We start from the raw sequence: 22771 nt of genomic DNA, 5'->3' as shown, positions 1-22771 counted from the left end.
GATGCATAGAGGACAGTTCTGTGTCTGTGTGTGTGTCTGTGTGTGTGTAGATTAGGCTTCAAACTTTCCTTTTTGCTAAAGCATTCATCCTCCCTGTGTTTCTACCTTGAATGAAAGAGAATGATCCTCACCAATGAGCCATGACTATCTAGATGAGCACAAGCTCTCTGCAACATGTAGATCAGCCTGGGAGCCGGAGTCTTAAAAAAGAAAATTGTTGATTTCCCGCGTGCCACCAGAGAGAGCCCAAGTACCACTAGTGGTACGTGTACCACAGTTTGAGGACTGATGTAGATGATTGCCTGACATATTCCCAGATTTGATCTAAGTAAACTTAGAGGGTCAAAGGATGTTTTCACCTCAGGTGTTCAATGGACCAGTCTCTTCAGTACTTTCATGAAATGTGAGGCACAGTTAAATCCAGGCGGTGACTTATTATTGGCAGCCACATCAGGATGAAAACCAAAACTACTTCTTAAGCACGTCTTACTTTTTTATCTATATTTCTGAACTTACGGGTCATACTGGGGCAGCTCTGCTTTTGAATGTAACACAGACATACTGACACACCATCATTTCCTTGAATTACATTTTTTCACCCATTTTCAAAACCAACAAAATCTGTTTACAAAAGAAAATATTTAATAAAAAAACAACTACACGTACCACAATTCTGGACGCTGATGAATACAGGAAACACAACAAACGTTTTCTGTCAACATTGTGTTTAAAGAAAAATGGTACAGGTATAAAATAAAGTAACACAGAAACCAGTGGATCCACTACCATCTGCCTACAGGGAACCAGTCGTCTTTATGAACGCTCCAATGCGTTAATAAAGGTGCAAACAGGCAGGAAGTTTATGGGTTTAAAGCACACCGTTCTTACGGTTATACAGAAAATGGTATTCTGAGATTATAATCGTTCATATGATGTTTTCTCTCATATCCTAATAGTTCCAATTAAATCCTCATTTCTGGAGCGAGAGTCACAGGACACCTGCTCAAAAATGTATCTTTGTTGCTAAAAGTGAAGTTTTTCTTTGTTTCATGTTGTGATGGATTCACACAGCCTTAATGTGTCCACACCAACATTTATTAGCACAATATTCAGTTTCTGAATTGAAAAAGTACAAAGTGACCTAAAAATATTCTGCGTCCCTCTATTTTTGTCTTTTTAATTTTAACAATTTCATGTGGCTATCTTTGAATTGAAGATGCAGCCACTTCAGAAAGCTGAGAGACTCCCTGAGACTGGCTGGGTGTGGAAATGAACAGAAAGCAGATTAATGTTGTGATGGGACCGTCGCTGCTCTGTGGCTGGGAGACAGTGTGTGTGTGTGTGTGTGTGTGTGTGTGTGTGCGCGCGCACTGCAGGTTCAATGAGTGGACTCAAACAGGAAATGTCTGCACCTGAAGTTTTACACCAACACATAAACATTTCATTGACACATCACATCCTCTGAACTGTTCATACGTGTTAACACACTAAAAACACGGGAACGGCTCAAAGTCTGGATTTAGTTTGTGAGAATGATGACATCATCACTGTTTGTTTTCACATTTAAATGACTCATGATGTGGGCGGGACTGACGGACAAACAGAAGCATGACTGAGGGTGTGGATTCAACAGCCGGCCGTACGTGATGATGACACCAATAATAACTGCACGTCTGTGACATGGACTAATGTTAATGAGGCAGCAACACAGCAGCATTAGAACAGGCACAGACGTGAGCTTTGATTACATCGATGCTTTGCCTGCTGTGACAAGGCGACATGTCTTCTGTGTGTTCAACTATGGAAACTATTAAACGGGAAACACAGACAGAGTATGTGAAGAATGTCAGGACGTCACTGTGAACATAGTGAAGGTGTATACATCACATGTAGCCCTGAGATTAACATCCACCTGAACACCTCACTCTGAGAGCACGTCACTGATTCCTTTACAAACACAAAGCAGTTCATTAAATTACAGTGAAGTTTGAGTTGCAGGCAGCTGGAACCTTTAATTACAACTCTGTGTAACTGAAACCTGTTAAATTCTTATTGCTCTGATTCATTTACTGTATAATAGAACACACAGTTTGTGTTGGTATGAGATGAAATCCACCCTGTAACAACGTCCACAGACACCACCAGAGCTGGAAACAGCTCAGTCCACTGTCTGTGTGGGGAAACACCCACTCACTGTGACAGCGTCTTCTTAGTCCAGCCCAGAGCAGTGGGTCCACTCTCAGTCCACTCCACACTGACGAGGCACACAGTTCCGATTTACATGAAAGGAAACAAATCGCTACAACAGCTCGGTGTTGTAAATGTTTCCAGTCCTGGTGTGACAGGACGACGTTCACAGAGCTCAGGCTGAAGGTTTTCCTTTGAAAATATAACCATGTATGGACACAAGACTGTCCGTGTCACCGTGTAGAAAACAAAGTTCAGACAATCGACTAAAACAAAAAATGACATTTTTGTTTTATGTACATCTGTATGCATGTTATTAAAGGACCTGACCATGAACAGCAAACATGACGTGACATGATTAACTCTCATATCTTCAGTTAATGTGGTCCATGGCATTTATCATGCTAATGCTAGCATTGTTAAAAACAGGGTTCTGCCATCATCAGAGTGCTCGTGTGGAAAACTGAACATTTACAATATTTCACATTAAAAACAAAACCAGGCTCCATCAGGTCCAGTATGGCGTGGCTCAATCGAGTGAAATGATATCCGATATGCCGCCGTCAGCCCCTCCTCCCGTGCCACCCCCCCCTCCTGTGAGGACCCTAGTGTCATGGAAGGAGCTCGCAGCATGGCTGATGGCGTCATAGTGGCTGCTGGATGAGGAAACCAAGGCTGCGCTGCTGGTTGCTGCAGCTGCATTTTGCATGCTGCTCGTCAGGTTATCCAAGAACATCTGAGGCGGGTAATGCTGCGCAGAGAGACACGCTGGTCAGATCAACATCAGAGTGAATGAAAAGTCTAACAGGACTTCAAAAAGGAATTTTTTGGAATTCAAAAAACACGTTTCCACTTCAGTGTGTTTGACTTTTTCTTACATGAAACTTTTACACTGAATCTGCACTGCTGGTAAAACTAAGACATCACTCAGTCATCACAGTGTAACATAAAGACAGTTAACCTGAGTCGCTGTGGATCAACTGCACCTGGTGAAAGTGACAACAGGTGTGCAAACAAGGCAACGAGACCAGTGTTTCAGGCGCTGCCTGTCGATGCTGTCCTCGTCCAGTTCAATTTAAATGGTACTTACAGTCACAAATGATAACACTTGTATTAAGGTGAATGAAAGGTCACCTTGATATGAGAAAACCCAACAATCAGATGAGCAAGGACTTTGGCAACAGCAGGAAGAAAAAACTCCCTTTTAATAGGGAGAAACCACCAGCTTGGATGGGTGAGGGTTGGAAAACAGCTGCACTGAGGTCTAGCAGGACAAGCACAGAGATGAGTCCACTGTCAGAGGCCATAAGAAGATCATTTGTAACCTTCACTAAAGCTGTTTCTGTGCTGGGCTCTGAAGCCTGCTGTCATTAGCTGACTGATGGCTTTTACGTAGTGGTTTAACTACTGCCAGTCACACGTGTCCTATTAGCAGAGGTGATCATATTTAAGGTAAATATAAATATTCAAAACAGGAAAAACCCAGAATGAACTGCTCATTGGTCATGCAGCACGTTTTACTGCATATAACATCTGTCAAAGAAAAAAAACACTAAAACTAATTGACGTGGCATATTAAAAAGATTTGGACTTCCACATCTCCGTGGTGTGGAGCTTCTACAGCTCTGCTCCCTAACAGCTCCATATCCTGTCCTATTCATTCTTTTCATCTACATAATAAAAGTCCTTTCCTCCTTCCTTAGTGTGCAGCCTCCCATACGACTCACCACAACCCTTGTTGTGCATTTGCCACCTGTCTTCGCTCTGCATCTACTCTTCCAGTACACTTTGCCTTCAGTGGTCTCACAGAAGAGTTCAAGGTGGCACGCACAAGAGAAGCCCTACAGTACAGAGATTCCGAAGACTGCAAGGTAACATCAGCAGGCATCGAGGTGAGGAGGTAAGGAAGAAAGTGGAAGGCCGAGAAGGCAGTTGAGGTGGCAGAGTCATGCCTAAGGCAGAAGACACTGGTGGGGGTCTCAGCAACAGGGGGAGCAGGCTTGGGGTACTTCCCAAAGGCCCAGGTCAGCAGGGCACAGGGAAAGGAGAGACACCAGCTACTCCAGGAAGAGGTCCGAGCAGGTGTGGAGGAGGAGAGAGCAGGGCCGGAGGTCTCAGGCAGCAGGGAGCGTGGACAAGGTGGGAGAGTACCTTGCAGCACAAGGTCACCTAGGCAAACATCATGCAGGCAGACTTCCACCGGATCCGATTCCTCGTGCAGGCAGTATATGACACTCTGCCAAGCCCAGTAAACCTCCATGTGTGGGGGAAGAGCGGGACACCTGCCTGTCCCCTGTGCTCTGGAAGAGGCACCATAGATCACCTCCTCAGCAGCTGCCCAAAGGCCCTGGCCAATGGTCGGTGTCCTTGGCAACACGACCAGGTGCTCAGAGTAGTTCCTGAAAAGATTGCCTCAGCAATCAGTACCAGCAAGCACCATCACGCTCTGACGAAGGCAATCTCTTTTATTAAGGCTGGAGAGAAAGCCCAGGTGCGCCCACATTCAACATCCGGCCCCCAGACACAGCCTCTAATTGGCTGACCTGGGTAAACAGCTAAAGTTCCCCCAGCACATTGTAAAAACATCCCTCCAGCCAGACATGATCATCATTTCTGAGGTCTCAAAACATCTGATCATGCTGAACTCACAGTGCCCTGGGAAACACGCCAAGTACCAGGAACTACTGCAGGAGTGCAGGATAAGAGGCTGAAAGACTTTCTATGAGCCCATAGAAGTGGGATGTAGGGGCTGTGCAGGACAATCACTCTGCAAAGTCCTGGGTCGGCTGGGTGTGGCTGGGGCAGCCAGGAAGAGGGCCGTCCAGGCTGTGAGCGAAGCGGCAGAGAGAGCCACAGGGTGGCTGTGGATTAAGAGGGCTGATCTGTGGGTAGCTACTTGTGCGCAAGTCGGGGCCTGATCACCCCCAGCTGGGTCGCCTGGGCGAGGGTGTATGATGCTGCGAGACCCGAAACACCTGATGACCCCAGGATACATCACTGAAGATGCGTGCCGGGAGATGTTTCTTGCATAGTGCCTCTGCCAACCTCTTCATTTACATACTATGTGGCTACTATGTTTGTATTTTGAGACATGTTATTCTGTTTTCCACAGAAACATTTGTACAGATTAAGAGTTGTTTCACTGCTACCAAGCTGACCAGTAAAAGCTGTTGCCATGAAGTGTAGTTACAGTTTTGGGAGACAGTTGCTTTATCATCTAAATCTGTGCATTACATAAAAGAGCCAAGCTTTGAATCTTGGAATTTTGTAACATTTGCCACCGCTGTCATATCCACTCTAACTGAAACAAACAGAAAAGTCTACATGTCAGGAACATAATGAGATTCTGTCGATCTGCTGCTACATTCAGTTCAGACAGCATTTAAAAAAGGGGGAAAACATAAAACACATACCTGTGGATCAGTTTGAATTAAGGAAAACAGATCCAGACCTGTAAGACAGAAGAATCAGATTTTGAACAGTATTCATGTGCACATAGCTGACAGTCAGTGAGTGTTTCTCTGACTCACTCTGCATATCTGTGGGGATGGAGGCCAAGGCAGAAGGATGGAAGGGGACTGCATAGTCAGCCAGTGTGGAGTTCAGATATGACGGGTCCAGGGCCTGGACGTTTGGCACTCGCACAGTGGGCTGGTAGCTCAACACTCTGAGAACATCAAAGCAATGAGGAGCTTTAGACAAACACACAGCTGATGAGCAGACATGTAATTATCGACATGCTGGTGTACAGCGCTGTCAGACCAGATGGTTCATGGTAAAACTGACACATGGAGATGATGGCTCACCCCTTTGCATGCATCTCCTCATTCTTGGAAATGTAAACGCAGCGTTTCTTGGGTGGAGGGTCTTTGTCCTCTTCATCATCAGAAGAAGAGCTTTCTATAGTCAGATCAATCACATCCGCCCTCTTGGTGTAGCTGGGCTCAGTAGAATGAGGGGCCACCGATGGTTGACGCAAAGGAGCTGAGGCTGAAAGGTAAAGGTCACCTGACATGAGTTTTCTCGCCCCGTCCCAAGAAAAGACCGAAAGCAATAATTTTCACATCTTTCAAAGAGCTGACTTTAATCTGGTTACTACAGGTGAGGTTTCAGCAAACAGACGGTTTATGGTTAAAAACCAAAACTACATCAGCATGTATGGAACTAGGCCACTCTGGAAGCTCTTTAGTCCATTAGTGGACTTAAAGGTTGGGACACTGGGAGAAGATGATGGTCTGTTATTACTGATCCTCGTTGGAGGTTTGTTGGACACACAGTCGGGTTTCTGCTGCCTCATCTTCCACCCCCCCCACCCCCCTCGTATGTCTCCTCAGCCGTCCCAGGCCTTATCCTCCTTTCTTCATCATTCACATTCAAAGTTTCAGCAGTTTCCTGCTCTGTATTATTGTAGACTATTTATCTTACGATATAAAGCGCTTTAAGATAACTTGTGTTTTGATTTGCTGATATATAAATACAATTGAATTAAATATTTAATTTATTTATTTAACAAAGCTCCTAAATTTTCAAAGCAGTCACTGACATTTGTTTTAACACACAAACCTCTGCAGCCTTGACCATCTTATAGGCCAGTACTGTGTGCCCATAGGAGTAGCATATACATGAATCCACCACACTATTAGAATCAAATCAAAGCTGCCAGGCGTGGAGCGGATGATACTTACTGTCCACCTTTGGAACGGACTGAGTGGGGATCTTTACAGCTTCTTTCTTTGGTCTCATTGGGCACCACGTCCCATCCTCCTGGAACTTGATTTCATCCACGTCCGAGCAGTCATTCAGGATCTCCAAGAACAAACTTTTAGTACAAGATAAAGAGACACAGAGAGAGAGAGAGAGAGAGAGAGAGAGAGAGAGGTAAAACACTGATGCAAAGTAACTTTACATTAACTTGTTACACAGGCTGACAATACTGTGTCAGTATTAGAGATGTCCAAACATCTTTTATGGCAGTTCAATCTGATTTCATCGGTATTGATTAAATATGCATCTATGCATGCACAGTGAAAATTACATGTATATTCATTATATGTGGAATACAGTGCTGTGCAGAAGGCTAAAGACGTGCCTCAGCTTTGATATTTTGCTTGGAAGATAAATGGCTGCAGAGAGTCATTCAAACGTGCACTAAAAATCTAAACATTGTATAAAAAGCAAAAACAGTTTATAGTTAAACTCATATTTAGTATGAACACATTTATTCTCAGACAGTGTGAACTCTCTTAGAAAGCGTTCCTGTAATTCCTTCAGCAGTCTTCAGGAATAACTCTCTGGAGTCTTACTGACTGCTCAATGATCCAGGTCAGGAAATCCCAGGAAGCTGATTCTGTTCATCTGGATGTTTTCAGTGGGAGGAATGTTTCGTCATCCTCCAGGTGACTCCTTCAGTCTCACCTGACTGCAGGTTTGCAGCCTTATAAACAGGACATTTGTGTAATGACTGAAACCAGCAGCACAGATTAAAACTGGGCTGAGGTCAGTTTCACAAACTTGGGTGTAAATGTCGAATGACAACATTACCTCATCAGTCTTTTATAGCTGAGGGGGGAAAATGAGAAGGATGTCTTGTATTTGCAGCAAAGAGAAACATTCTTCCTTCTTTCAGCTGCTCCTGTTGCCACAGGCCTGCCTCCATCTCAGCCCAACATCCTCTTCTGTCACACCAGCCCTCTCCGTGTCCTCCTTCAGTACATACATGAACCTTGTCTGTGGTCTTCCTCTGGTTCTTCTGCCCTGTCACTCCTACCACAAACCTCGCTGTGCTCATACATGTCCTGCTCCACCCTCACATACGTACCTGCCACACTTCCTCATGTAGGACCACACTTGCTCTCAGTATGTTGTCTCTGGCTCCACAGAGACAGTAAGCTCCTGTTTAAGAAGTTTTCAATACACTTCCTTCACTTGCACTCCCATCTCTATCCTTCAATCTCTCGTCCTAGCCAATGGGTCTTTTCTCCAGCCTCAGATGAAGCCTTTTCTTTTGCCGCTCCTCTCGTGGCTGCACACCTAGCCTCCTGTCTACATCCCCTCCCAGACTATCTGCTGAGCTCTTCCTTTGGATACCTTCTCATTCCACCACCAAGTCTCCTTGTTCTCTTTCCTCTATCCAGATAATATCCCAAACACCTTCTTGGCAGTTGTGCTGTAGTGCTTCAGTCCAACCCAGACCCCAACTCTTTGCAAAGGTCAGCCTTCAGCTTCCACCACGTAATCCTTGCCTCCGCCTTCATCCATCCTATACTGCCTAGGTAGACTCTTTCTGGCCACCACCTTACAGTGTCCTACCTCTTCAGAAGGTACCTTTAAATAAGATGTAATCTACCTGTGTGAACCTGGCTCTCCTCATATATTACCTCCATCTTATTAAAGTGTTTGTTCAACAAAGCTATTTCCATCCTTCTCCAAAATCCACCACGATCCATCCTCTTGCATTTCTCTTCTTAACATCAAACCTACCTAACCTCTCATCACCTCTGTTCCTTTCATTAACATCTTCTCCACTCACTAACCTCTCTCCCCTGGGGACACTAACATGTCATCACACTTACCCCAGAGTTTCATTCAGCCTGTGGGGCAGACGGACTGACCACATTCAGTGTCACATTCATGGTCCCAGCTTCAATTCAGTGTTATTTATACAGCATCACATCACGACAACAGTCGCCTCGAGGTGCTTTATATTGTAAGGTAGATAGGTAGGTAAATAACACTGAGCTGAGCCTCACTATAAATTTGGCCAAGCCCACCCAGGCCTGATCCAAGTCACCAACAGGTGGACCTCAGTCATCAGTCCACCTGAGTATCTGACACATACGGGCACCAAAAGGTGCATAAAGCACACATGGATGATTGTTCAGTGTTTCACCAGCTGGACCACCATCCTCATTTAGGCTTCACAGCATTTCTATTAGATAATGGCGGATGGGATGAGCAAGAATGAGGCTTCAGTTTGGGGAAAGCCTTACAGATGTCATGTTTCTGTGATGATGGTCTGTTCAGTTACCCATCAATGATGAGGCTCTCATATGCAGCCTTCTTGTCACACACAGGACAGATCCAGGTGGGTTTCTTCTCATTCATCTGCAGGTAGAGGGCAGCATCAAAACACTGCAAATGGGAGCACGTCACAGCCCTGCATGGCACTGTCAGTCGCATCTTACCCAGCTGCAGGACAAAACAAAGCTGAAGTTAGGCCGATGAATAAACACAGTGGGTCAGCACTCAGCTCATACATGAAACAGGAAATATGAGTGTGTGTAACACGTTATAGGTTCATGTGTCAACATGTGTGACGTATGTAAGAGTCAATTCATCAACAGGTTTCTTCATAGTGTACGTGCATATGTGCACACTGGCATAACGCTGAAGCTGCAGGGAGACTCAAACATACACCCTCAACTGGAATTGAAGGGAATTCCCCCTCAAACGAACACAGAGTTTAATAATTATAGCTGAGCAGGTTTTCTTTAACACTATGGCATTCACCTGACCTCGGGCCAACCAGACAGCAGGAAGCCCACAGTGTGGACACGTCTGTGGGCTCCAGGCTATAGAGCCATGAATGACATTTATCATTTGTTTACATATGAGCCAAGTCCAGATTTCTGTTCATTTTTTGGTTCATGTCATTTTTCTGCACCCTACTTACATGTTGACTGTTTTGTTATGAACGTGTTATGGCAGCACTGTTTTAGTTTGTGCTGCTGTCCAAATATGTTCATGTCCAAAGCCACATAACGTCCAATAGAACAGAAACAGAGTCTGACTGCAGTTCTATTTCAGTGCAGTTCTACAGTGAGGAGGGTTTATTGTGGAGCTTGTTAGTAACACTACATGTAGAGACCTCGTTCTGACTCATGGACTCAACACACACAGTGTTCAAACTTCAGGGAGCTTCAGTCAAACGTGTCACATGTTGCATGGCTGCTTATTTACCGGGCACATAAGAGACACTCGAAGGCTTGTTGTAGCAATCTCACTGTCTGGATCTGCTGTCAGCTTCTCTTTGACTGGAACACAGAGAGGAGGGCAAAATGCAAAGACACTGGTTAAAACACACACATGACAGGGGCTTCAACACATTTCTACACTATGAGCCTGGTCTTATACTCAGCTTTGTCTCCTGCCTGGACAAGAACATCTCAGGCTCAGGCAGGAGATAACTAAGAACATAACTGTCATGTCTCTACTGTTTGTCAGCATGACCTCACTGATGTCATGTGATCTACCTGAGTATCTACCTGAGTATACGCGGGAAACATAAGTGTGAGGAGGGTGAATGAAGTCGTAGTAAGACTGTAAAGCTGAGGCATCAGTGTTGTAGTCGCTCATGCAGCTCATGTTTGGGTGAAGACCTTTCAGAGCATCACTGTCTTTAGATTTGATTACAATCGGACCTGTACTGTGTGTGTGTGTGGGGGGGGGGTTACTCTGTGAGTAACAAACTAATGTTGTTCCATTGTGGCGTCCTCTGTGCAATCCTGCTGCTCTGTAACTGTTACAGTAACAAGCTCATTATTACTCAGTGCTCTGGAGTGGTCTGGGTTCCTGATGCCCTTCATCCTCAGTCTTTGCAGGAGCAGGGGAGACGTCAGCTGCCTCACCAAGTACACAGACATGGAATAGGTCTGAAACAAAGAGGGCGGTGGGTCATAATCAGTGTGAAACAGCAGGAGTCAAACACACGCTCAGAATTAAAATGACATCAATAACAGTAAAGAACAATAGATGTTCAATGAGAAAAAAGGGCTTTAGCTATTGATGCTTCTCATTGTCACACTAATAATAACAACAGAGACACTTCATACACAGTGTGGATCACTGATGTTTGGCATCAGATAAAGTCTCGCGTCTCGACAACATCACATACACATATCTGTCTGTTTCATGTCTACAGTGAGTTTCTCTTTAACAGGTTTTTCCTGCTGTGAGTCCCTGCAGCCTGAGCCTGATTGGTGTTTCTTCCAATTCTGCTGTTTTGCTTTAGAGATGAGACTAGAACGATGTGACTGTAAATGTGTTTCTTTAAAGAGCAGTGTGTGTGTGGCAGTATCCAGATTACAACCCTGTGAATTCAGAGAGCTCCTCCCCCCGGCGTATGGATTGATGTCTTCAGTCTGACAGTAATTTTCCACGTGAGCTCATTTTCTGCACATGTATTGCTGACTGAGACCTGCTGTTCTACCTCCGCACATCACAGCACATAAACATAAGCATGCTTAAAACATTTCAAACTTGAGCTTTTTCTCTTACCTTTCCAATTTCAGGTGCCCATGTCACTGAAATCTGATTGGGTACTGCAGATGAGAGTCTAACAAGGGAGGTAATGTTGAGTGGTCTTCCTGGTCTCTTCTGTTCCACGCCATTTTTTGGTGGCGGTGCGTAGCCCTGCAGGCAGAAATCCAACGTTAGCATATTCACAGTATAAAGTTTGCCTGGCTTCTTGTTTGACTGCAGTACAACAAGCACTTACTGGCAAAGGAAACAGTTTTCCATTGACCTTTATGCAAAGACTGTTGGGGTAATTGTCCTCCTGAGGGCAGCTCGTCTCTGATAAACAAAACCTGAAAACACACAGAAACATTTCAGAGCCCGGTACGAAACTTTAGATCGCTCGCAACTACGGATATACTCAGATATACTCGGCTATAGTCAGATATACACAGATATACTCTATTTAGGTAACTGATACTTCATCATTACTCGTAACTGAGAAGTGAGTTGAGCCTAACCGGTGTAGGAGAAATAAGACAGAGCTGTATTTATATTTAAAAATCTGGACAATAATGTTTTTTCTGAAACGCGAACAAGATTTGTTACAAGCAGTTATTTATGAATGTTTACTGTGATAATATGACAGAAATAATCTGGTTTTATTGTCAGGGATCAGTCCCAGTGTGTTCAGATCAGCGGGCTGATGTTTCTAACACTAACATCTCACAGTGGACGATATAACGGGGGTCAGGCTCTAATGTAAAGGCCTCTTCACACCGACCGTGCTATTTCACCCGACATATATATAATAATAATAATAATAATAATGATAATACATTTTATTTGAGGGCGCCTTTCAGAAACCCAAGGTCACCTTACAAAAAAACACAATTAATAAAAGGAACAGTAGTCATAATATACATAAAATAAGTTAAAATTACAAAACAGAGCGTGACAACAGATAAAATCAGCATTAAAGCGAATAAGCCAGTTTAAACAGATGTGTTTTGAGCTGTGTCTTATATACGGATATATATATACGGATATACGGATATACGGTTCATATATATATATATATATATATATATATATATATATGAACCAAGCTGGAGCTTTCAAATCAACAGATCTGACCAATCAGATCACAGCATTTGGTAACAGGTGCACTCGTAGCTCAAATCTCGCACTGGTATGAATATTCAATGATATGGAAATACAGTTTGTAGCTCAGACACAGCTAGACGCTGCTCTGGGTCCATGTGAATGACCTCAAACTGCCATCCTGAAACATGTATGAGAGCCAGCACACAGCCTCAGTGTCCAAACTACGCTGTGATATTCTCCATGTTGCTGCCTGCTTGTGAGAACTGGAGGAACTCGGAATCTCTGCTTCCTCCTTTTCTCCCTCAGGAACATCAGGACCAGCTCATCATCGCTTCAGCTTCTTTCTTTTTTTTTTAAACCGTTCCATTTTTGAGGACGAATTTTCCTCAAAATTCAGTGTTTATAGGTCACACATCAGTTTGGATTGATCAAATCTGGAATGTCATGTTGTCTTTAGGCACTGTGTTCGGTGTGTAACGGGCTCTATAAATGTCACTATAAGTGTTTACAGAAAACTGTGAACATCCTCACCTCAGCTGAATCTGAACCATATAGTCTCTCCTCCCACCTGGTAGAAAGTCTCTGAAAAAGTTTAAATCAGTTAAAGTCGATTTTAAAAACTTTTTTCAGTTACTGCAGATGAACCGACCAATCAGGAAACAGGCTTACCGGGAGATGCACACTTCTCTAACTTGTTGTGGCGTCAACGCAAAGATAAAATATTTTTCCTGGTGGTACCTCTGTGCTGTACTCGCTCCTGTCAACAGAAAGCAGGGCTGTCAAGTCAGGTTACAACACACACACACACACACACACACACACACACACACACACTCTCTCTTTCTCTATCATTTATATTTTGAACAAACGATCCTGACTTCAATGATTTCTTCACTGAGATCTTCACCATCTCTCTAAGCCAAGCTGTTGTTACCCTGACTGTTGCCCCACAGCAGTGACTTCCATCATCATCATCATCATCATGTGCCTGAGTACACTGAGTCCATCCTCACCCACCCACGACCTGTTTCAGTCTGCATCCTTAAAGTTCGCCCTCTCTGCTGCTCTCAAACAACTCATGTGCTAATGCTGTTCCTGCACTTCAGTTCCTGTTCCATGATGGTAACAGCAGTAACACCTCCAACACCATCATGCTGAGCAAAAGGCTCCACAGCAGCGTGTGCTCAGCCCACTACTCCTCACCCAGCTGATCCACCAACCAAATCATTGGGTTCCCAGATGACATGGCAACAGTGGGCCACAGGAGTGAGGTTAGCCATGTGGTCCAGTGGTGTAAAAACAAATCTCTCCTCCTGAATGTAGAGAACACCAAGAGACCTGAGGTCACTGAGACTATCAAAGCTGCTGCTGTGCATTGGTGGCCTGAGAAGGCTCAAACTCAGCTGTGCTTACTTTGTAAGCAGGAGAGCATGAGTCCCACCTCGCATCACGAGTCCCACCTCGCATCACGAGTCCCACCGCGCATCACGAGTCCCACCGCGCATCACGAGTCCCACCGCGCATCACGAGTCCCACCTCGCATCACGAGTCCCACCGCGCATGATGTCATTAAGAGTTTCCTTAATGGCTGCATCACTGTGTGGTACACAGGCTGAACATCCATCTGCCTGAAGCCCCAGAGAGGCATAGTGAACACAGGCAGCAAGATCCTCCGCCCCCCTCCCCACCCTCAACACCCGCAGAGCCACCAGCATTGCTGTTGACGCCTCCCAGCCTCCACACTCCTCCTGCCTTTGGGAAGGAGGTACCAGGGCATCCAGAATCTGTCTTACAGACTGCTGTACATGCATATACATGCTGTTTTTGTAGCTAATATTTAGAGTTGAGTTTATTGAGTTGACGTCTTTTCTTGGTCTGCCTGTCCAAGTTTTGGATTTGTTCATCATTTTTCATATTTCTGGGTATATAAAAACACACTTTTGGATTTAAACACCTGTGTCCTTGATGCTGTTGATGTGTGATTAACTGAAATTACAAATAGATTTTTGGGACTAGGACAATCAAATTAATTACCTTTTCAGTCCTCTAGATGGCAACGTTGTGTACTGATTGTCAAGCAGACGGGACAATTATGAGCCAAGTATACTCACTCCATCAGTCATGTTGGGACCATTTAAACTAGTACTGAGGGTATAAAATACTCACTGCAGTATTCTCCTGAATGACAGGAGTCACCACTCACACTAAAAGCCCACATCAGCACTGCTGTTCAATTCAGTTTTATTTATAAAGAGCCAAATCACAACAACAGCCGCCTCAAGGCGCTTTATATGTACAGAAGGAAACTCAAAACTGGAAGGTTCAAAGGTTTTTCCCGCATTCTTGCAACATGTAGATAAGGTCTAGATTACACCCCACTGTGGAGATGAACACCTGGTAGGGCCTGGGCCATATTATACCGTTCACGGTAATACCGGTACAATGTTAGGCAACGATAAGAAAATGAAATATCGCGATAGAATATGGGTAAAACGCGCATGCGCAGTGCCTTTGTTTTCATACGCACATGGCCGAAAAAGCACGGCGGCAACTGAGAATGAGAAGAGCGAAAGTGGATTGTTGAGTGAAACGATGAACCAGAATTGGTTTGTAAAAATGGTGCAACTTCAGTGATGTGGAACTGGTTTGGTGTTTGTCCGTCAGATACACAACAAAGCACATTTTTTTGTAGAACATGCAAGCGGGCCATTGTTATTACCGTATTTGTTGGACTAAGGTGCTCGTAAATCTGGGAGTAATCTGGGTCCTAAACTCCGTCTGCTTCAGGTCCCAAAGTCAAACGAACACAGAGCATCACTGAGAGTTACAAACTGTCTAAATTCTTTCATCTTTAATAAAATGATCAGCGTTGCTGCTTTACCAGGTGTAACTATGAAGTTTAACATCCAGGCATCCATGAAAACAGAATTTATTACATTTAACGGAGTTAGAAGTTAGCAGAAGTTAGCTCGCTAGTTTCGCTAGTTACCTGAACATGATATAGCATGTTCTGACTGAGAGATTTCTGAAAAAAATCAAACGTACAGCTCTGCTATCACTTCCAACATAAATGAAGACAGGAAACTAAACAGCAGTGACGTTTGTAGGGTTACTGAAGTTGGGCTAGCTGCTATATAATGATGTGCTACGTGATCGCTAGCGACACAGCTATGTTAGCATAACATAAACAGTGAAGCTGGAGGATGAAGGCTAACACTTTTCCACTCGATAAAAGTTAATGTGAAGGTTCCCGATGGTTAAGGACAAATGCAATCGCATGGCAGGATGCTGTAAACGGACCAAACTTCAGTCAGGAGAACAACTGAGATAATCCATCCACAATACGAGGTTAGTCATTAATATACTGCAACAACATGGGAATAGAGCAGCTGTGATAGAATACAGCATTAATGAATCAATGGTACAGAAGTGGAGGAAGCAAGAAGAATGAGTTGAATAAAGTTTGATTTATTTATTTATTTTTGTTTTGCTTAATGTGCCTTATAATCCCGTGCACCTTATGGTCCGAAAAATACAGATTTGACTTTTTTATTTGGCACACTGCAGTTTAATGTTGCAAAGCACCTCTTTTTAACTTCAGTGGATATTATACATGGTTATGCTCAGGATATGTCGGCCCATTTCTACTGGAAATGCCTTTTGGTTAAACTTTCAGCAAGGAATTTGCATTTGCACTGTTAAATTTTTATATAGCTTTTTTAAGTGAAAATAAATGGATGGGGGTTTTTTGCACTAGTAAAGTTGTGGAGTTGTATTTTGTGTCGCAGAAATTATATCGTCAGTTATATCGTTATCGCAAATTTTCAAATATATATCGTGATATATATTTTTGGCCATATCGCCCTGCTCTAACACCTGGAGACCTGATGCACTCATTTTTGCAGTACCTCTCTGAACTGTAAGTCAGGTCTGCCATCTGAGGCAGGCATGCAGATCAACACAGATCCAGTCTGACCACATTCATACCCAGAGGTGGCACAAGCTACTTAAGCAGACGTGCACATACTCGTAATAAGAAAGTACCCTGGTTAAAGTACTGTTTCTACCAGCTGTTCTTGTGCAAAGCTACCTGAATGTCATGCAACAGTAAAATGATATCAGTATATAGGAATGCAAACGTTACATCTCAGTCTGAATTCTAATAAACGTAGTCAGTTTGAATCAGTTATGTAGAGCATGAGCAGAGACAAGGAAGATTTTTTTAAATGAGCTCTATTTCCTGTTGTAGAGGTGACTCCACACCTGCACAGCTAAATGAGTACAGTCAGGGTTTGAGGTGGGCGTCAGTGTGTAACAATACTCCAGTAGATTTCCTTAGTGTTCAGGCTGTGATCAGCTGACTTGCTGCTCTCTGTGGATGTATGCACCTGAATTCAACCAGATGTGAGCTGTCCTGGCTGATTTCCATCCTCTGCAGTGCTGTCTTTACATTAGACGGTTTAAAGTTGGTATGAAGGTTAAATTCAGTGAACTGATCTAAGAATTATCAGCCTACCTTCTAAACATCCCAGTTTACCCAACCTCGCCTCACAGGAAGTGCAGTATTCTCCTGAGCCATAGGTGTCACCACTCAGACTATACCACCTTATCAGTGCTGATAGAGGCGAGGAAAAGTCAAAACTGGAAGTCAAGACTTTGCCGAGTGTTTTTGTTCTTTCCAAACTGTTCCAGCGTCTCCCTCTGTGTAGCTGCACATCTCTGAGCTCCTGTGCTGGAGCATCATTAACATGGGGGTAAAAGACTCTTCCACCCAGCTGGGCAACGCACCTGGTTGTAAAAAATCAAGACCAGTCGACACACCACAAAGTTTGTGACACATGATGTGATGTCAAACTTGGCGGCGCGGTGAGTGTGAGGGCCCCATAAATCATCCCTGCTACCCTCGATGTAACCTAACTGACCATGAGCAGCACTAACACTGGAGAAGCTCGACAAAGCTTCCACTTCACAGAGGAAGGAAATGACGCAGTTCATCCACCTGCTGTGAAAATGTCATGGAACAGGAAGTATGACACCCCTGTAATGGTTTATCTGGGCTACACTGGGCTCAGTTTACACGAGTAAAAGCCGACATTTCTTATCCTACTAACCTAATAAAACATTTGACTTTCAGTGTTGAAAACAAAGTGAAAGCAGACCTAGACTTGAAGGTTTGATCAGAACATCCAGCACATCGTAGAAGGGAAGAGGCTTCATCTGCACATCAGGGTGGACAGGGGGGATGAGAGGGGCTGGCTGCTGGAGATTCATGGTGGATGTGGGGACACACGGCTGCTTCACCTGTCTGTGTTACAGAACTTACTCCTGTTTAACATAGAGAAATGAATGAGTATTTACTACGGTTAGCTGTCAACCAACAGAGAACAAGCAGCAGTGATGGTTGGACCTCCATGGTTGGAGACAGACTGGTAACACAGCTCCTTCATACGTAAGCAGTGACAGACTGATACCGAGCCCAGTAACACGTCTCCACGGTACATGACTGAATATTAGCATAAAATAAAAACACATTAAAGTTTTCTACAGTCATGCTGACATATTCAAACATACTTACATACTTATAGTTATAGAATATTCATAACATACTTCACACTGTGTACATTATAACATACCATAATAGACCCATTTCTGTAATATACTTACATATCTATATCATTGCTAATATATATTGTAATATATCTATATCACGACTAAAGCACTTTCTGGATGGATGCAAACTGCATTTCGTTGCCCTGTACCTGTGACATGTGCAATGACAATAAAGTTGAATTCTATTCTATTCTATTCTATTCTAATGCACTGAGTGAAAAAAGCACAACTGTGTGATGTAGCTCTGAGCGTACAGTAACATTTTTAGAATAATGTTGCATAAAAAAGAGGCCCTTTTATTAGTACTTTACAGTATTATAACTGCAGGTGTTTTACCAACATATAACTGTTGAGGCAACAACATGTTGTTGCCTCAGGGTTTGACTGGAATAATAATGTCATAATGTGAATTCATTCATATCAGCTGATGTACAGCCGGCTGCTGTGAGAGGACGCCACAGTTTCTCTGGTTCAAACATTTTCCCAACAAATTCAACACCAGCTTGTTTTTACTGAACAAAGTGTTTGTTTGTGTCACTAAACTAGTCACATGTTGTCATGTGTGAAACACACATGACAACATGTGGGTTACTGACACACAGTAAGCTTCAGTTTACATGGTTATCAAGCAGAGACAAAACAGGACATTTCTGCCACGATCCCACAGCAGAGGGACGGGAGCTGATCAGGATATAACAAATCTCATATATACTACTCATAACATTACTTTCATGTTACTCTGTAAAATGATCTGAACACTGTCTCATAATCACAGTTTAACAATATAAGCTGAGGCTACAGCCCCACACACCAACACAGGTCCTATCCTGATGAGGACACACGTGATCTTTCTCTGAGTGTTTATGTATGAGCACAAGTCAAAGAGGAAACCAGCACAAAGACACTTCAAAGTGATTCTACTGCAGAAACATGATCAGGTAGAAACCTGCAGCCTGACTGCTCATCAGTTGTTTGCAAAGAGCTGAAGTTGTGTTAACAGTGTGATTCTGTCCTGGAGCAGTCTCCACTTTATGCTCTCATCCTTTTGTGCAACAAAAATAAAAGTCATGTCCGCGCTGCAGACTGTGCTGCTGTGTTCCTCCTCCAACACACAAACTGAAATCAGCTGATCGTAGCGAGGGTGCAAGAACTGATAACTGGGATCTATAGGCAGACAGACTAACGATTCCAAGGAATCCTCGTTTCCCATCCCTAGAGGCAGGTGACATCCACACAGTAATTGTCTTTTTTCTGTTTGTTAAACATGCTGATCATCCTTCATCTAGTCTCCCGTTTAAAACACATTCTTACAAAATCTACTGGAATCCATCAGTGTCTCCCCTCAAATCTATGGTATCAACTTTAAAACATCCTACATCACCTCGTCCTCAAGTTATCACATTCCCAAGAGTCCCAGATAACGTACTCTGACCTTTAGGTCGAGGTCACCGAGGTCGGAACTCATTACAAGATGTTGAGTAGATACACTTATGGTACAAAATGAAAATGCTACGTCGCTTCATTCTGTAGGTCTTCCATTCACACACTTTGGTGTCCCGCCCACCCGATGGGATGACAACAATACCCTACCAGCCTTTTTTTTTCTTTTAAAGTAAGGTCACGTGATATTTTGTGTGGCAACACTAACTCCATCGATACAGACAGGCCACAGGTCAATAGGATGCTGAATTCACTCCCTGCTCTCACACATGATCTCCAGACCTGCATCCACCTCTTCCCTCTGAGCCCCCCCCCCCCCCCCCAAACACACAAACTCTGACCCACCACCATCACCCTTTCATTGACTGCCCCACTCCCACTGCACACGAACTTGCCCACAATCACTATGATTGTGTGGGACACCGCTGTTTAAATAATTGTGTAGTATTGTATTGTGTTGTACATAAGATTTTTTATTTTATTTTATTTTGTTTTTATTTCCTTTTCTATCTTTGTATGTTTAGTGTACACTGGGGGCCATGGGAGCACTGCAATTCCAAATTCCTGTGTACAACTGTACATATGATCTTTGACAATAAAGCTGACTTTGACTACTAAATGAGCGGGCCCATCTCACCTGAGGCAACCTTTGTGGACACACCTGCTTAGACTGACTGTGTCACTCAAACAGGTTGTTAAAGGTTAAAGGTCTAATTTATAAATGCAGGCAGATTTCCAAAGAATGAGTCTTTATCAACAAGGACAACTCAAAGGGATTCGACTGAGCAGGCTGCCAGCTGCTCTGGTTATAAGAAGGCTTCACAGCAGTAATAAGCAGTAATATCTTCATATGAATTTGTCTCTACGTGACAACAACATGTTATAGTGATTTATCACAGCTGCTGTATCATCAGGAATAATTTCAAACTTGACCTCATATAGTCACAGACTAACTCTGATGGCAACATTTATGACAGATACAGTGTTGGTGTGTTTGACAAAACTCAAACTATCTGACTGAATTAAACGGATTTGATGAAGTTTAACTTTGAGGATTTAATTTGCAAGATGACAAATGTCAAAGTTTATTATTACAATGTGGATTTGTTATATGTTTGAACTGAAAACTAGAGCGAAACAAAAGTACTTCAATCGTGTATTTCATTGTGTTTTTAATGAATCCATTTGAACTTTTAAAAACCAGACACGTTTAAATGTTTGTCGCTCTGAATGAAAGTCACAGACGGAGAAAACAAACACAACTGATTCTACAACACAACATACACACATGATACACAACAACACAGCACGGCCAAGTGTCCATCTTAGTTTTTCCTTTGTCCTTTATCTGATCTGGGATCTTGTTTCAGTGTCACGTCCACGGTGAGTGAACCCACGACAGTGTGATGATCACATACAGACGCGGTGGCTGAGCGCTGGGTCAGGAATATTTAACACGACATGAAAACAGAGTTTCTGTAATCTCGTTACTAATAAAATAAAAAAACGGATGTTTTAACATGTTTGTATACATCGTGTTTAACTCACAGCCTCGCGATAACTTTTGGCTAATCGGGTGCATGTAGTTTTTTCGATTAGCAGTTTGGTTTAAGTTTCCCACAGAAACTATTTATTATGTTTATTACACCATACCTCACACTCATGATGTCTGCCACATACAACACGTACGTGCATTAAGACCGTGTGCGGACTTTAGAGGCATTCAGTTATAATAACAGCTGTTTGTTGGGAGCTAGCAGTGACTGGCTAGCCTGTGTTAGCATCAGGGCTACATAGTGAAACGTCCACGATCCCCGTGACTACGCTCATCCCTGCCTGTGGGCGCCCACCTCGCCCATCGCTCACCCAAACACACATCAGCTGTTTTCTTCGTTACAAGCTTCAACGTCAACACGAGTGACAGGTTGTGTTTTGTTTTCGCCTACCCGAAACACCACAGTCCTCGCCATCTTGTTGTTCCGGTCAGTGTGATCACTTCCAGGTGAAGCTACAGTGCGGTTCACTTTACAGCAGCTACAAGGAAACTCACAGTGAAGCCGTGTCACGACAACCACGCGAGTCTGAAAACTGCTGTTGTTTAACATGTGTTAGGAAATGGTCCCACAGCACGTGTCAAATCCTCGCTAATTTATATAGATTAAGAGAGTGAGACAGAGCTCTTTAAGGCCACCGAAGCAGGATGTACCACAGAGCTCATATGGGTCCCACTGTGGGCCCCTGGGACAGACTGGGTACAGCCTGCCGTGGGTACAGCCTGTGTGGGTACTGCTGCCGTGTCAAATGTGGCGCATTGCTATGGAGCTAAATTGGGATCCAAAGCTTTATTCATCTGGAAAAGTGATTTCCATCTGTTTTTGATATTTAAAAAGTAAAACAAAAAACAAACAAACAGATGAATTATTTTGAATAAATTATCTGTTTTCGTGCGAATCTGTTTTGTGTTGTTGTTTTTTTACAACTTTAATTTTTCTTCTTTTTTTTTATCAGTTTCGGATCTTTAGGCCGTGATTTTGTGTTGTGGGCGTGTTTCAAGGGCGGGGCGTAGAGTGACAGCTGGAGCAGCATTGGATGGTAGGCTGGAGGACGACTTTAGAAATCAAGAAATCAAGTGAAGGCAGAAGCAAGGATGCAATGGTAGTCTAAGGAGCTTGGAAAGAAAAGCGTCTGGACTTCTTTAAGTTGCTTGAAGACGTTTCACCTCTCACCCGAGAAGCTTCTTCAGTTCTAAGGGTCAATGGCCGAGAGTCCCAGATTTAAACCCAGTGGGAGTTTCCCCCCAAAGAGGGACAAAGGACCCCCCTGATGATCCTCTAATCACCTGAGCCAAGGTGTGAAGAAGCTGAGAGGTGAAACGTCTTCAAGCAACTCAAAGAAGTCCAGACGCTTTTCTTTCCAAGCTCCTTAGACTACGATGACCTGGATGACTGAGAACCTTCACAGACAGATGCAATGGTAGGAAATGAAGATGCTGCACAGATTTCAGGGCAGAGCTGAGACAGGCTCCGAGTGGCAGCAAACATGACTGGGACAGTACAGCTATAGGCTGAAGGAACCTGTCATGAAGGTGATGGGTGTATCCTCCAGAGGAAAGAGGCAGAGACTTGGTGGAGGGATGAGGAAGTGCAGAAAATATTAAAAGGAAGAGATTACCAAAGAGATTGGCAAATAAAAG

The 22771-nt window shown here is 43.6% G+C and overlaps 1 protein-coding gene across 1 annotated transcript; it reads right to left on the bottom strand.

Moving 5' to 3' along the window:
• Positions 1-622: 622 nt before the first annotated feature.
• pias2 (protein inhibitor of activated STAT, 2) lies at positions 623-21807 on the bottom strand. Its single transcript, XM_003457040.5, has 14 exons — positions 21525-21807; positions 17688-17853; positions 13198-13285; positions 13060-13110; positions 11684-11774; positions 11464-11598; positions 10733-10838; positions 10147-10220; positions 9215-9375; positions 6873-7006; positions 5994-6177; positions 5718-5854; positions 5601-5638; positions 623-2938 (listed from the first exon to the last, which is right to left on the bottom strand). Exons 2-14 carry the CDS (start codon positions 17797-17799, stop codon positions 2717-2719), a joined length of 1533 nt encoding a protein of 510 aa, XP_003457088.1. The 5' UTR covers positions 17800-17853; positions 21525-21807; the 3' UTR covers positions 623-2716.
• Between the last annotated feature and the right edge of the window lie 964 nt (positions 21808-22771).

Source organism: Oreochromis niloticus, linkage group LG12 (assembly GCF_001858045.2).
Source record: "Oreochromis niloticus isolate F11D_XX linkage group LG12, O_niloticus_UMD_NMBU, whole genome shotgun sequence".
Lineage (NCBI taxonomy): Eukaryota > Metazoa > Chordata > Actinopteri > Cichliformes > Cichlidae > Oreochromis > Oreochromis niloticus.
The sequence above is the reverse complement of the archived record's forward strand: the minus strand, read 5'-3'. Positions and strand labels throughout refer to the sequence as shown.

Excerpts from the sequence above, each read along its gene's own strand:
- pias2 (XM_003457040.5), bottom strand. The coding sequence starts at position 17,799 with ATGAATCTCCAGCAGCCAGCCCCTCTCATCCCCCCTGTCCACCCTGAT. Across the intron at positions 13,286-17,687 it reads GATCAAACCTTCAAGTCTAG|GAGCGAGTACAGCACAGAGG; the intron begins GTCTGCTTTCAC and ends TTCTGTTGACAG. Across the intron at positions 11,775-13,059 it reads ATGGTTCAGATTCAGCTGAG|GTTTTGTTTATCAGAGACGA; the intron begins GTGAGGATGTTC and ends GTGTGTTTTCAG.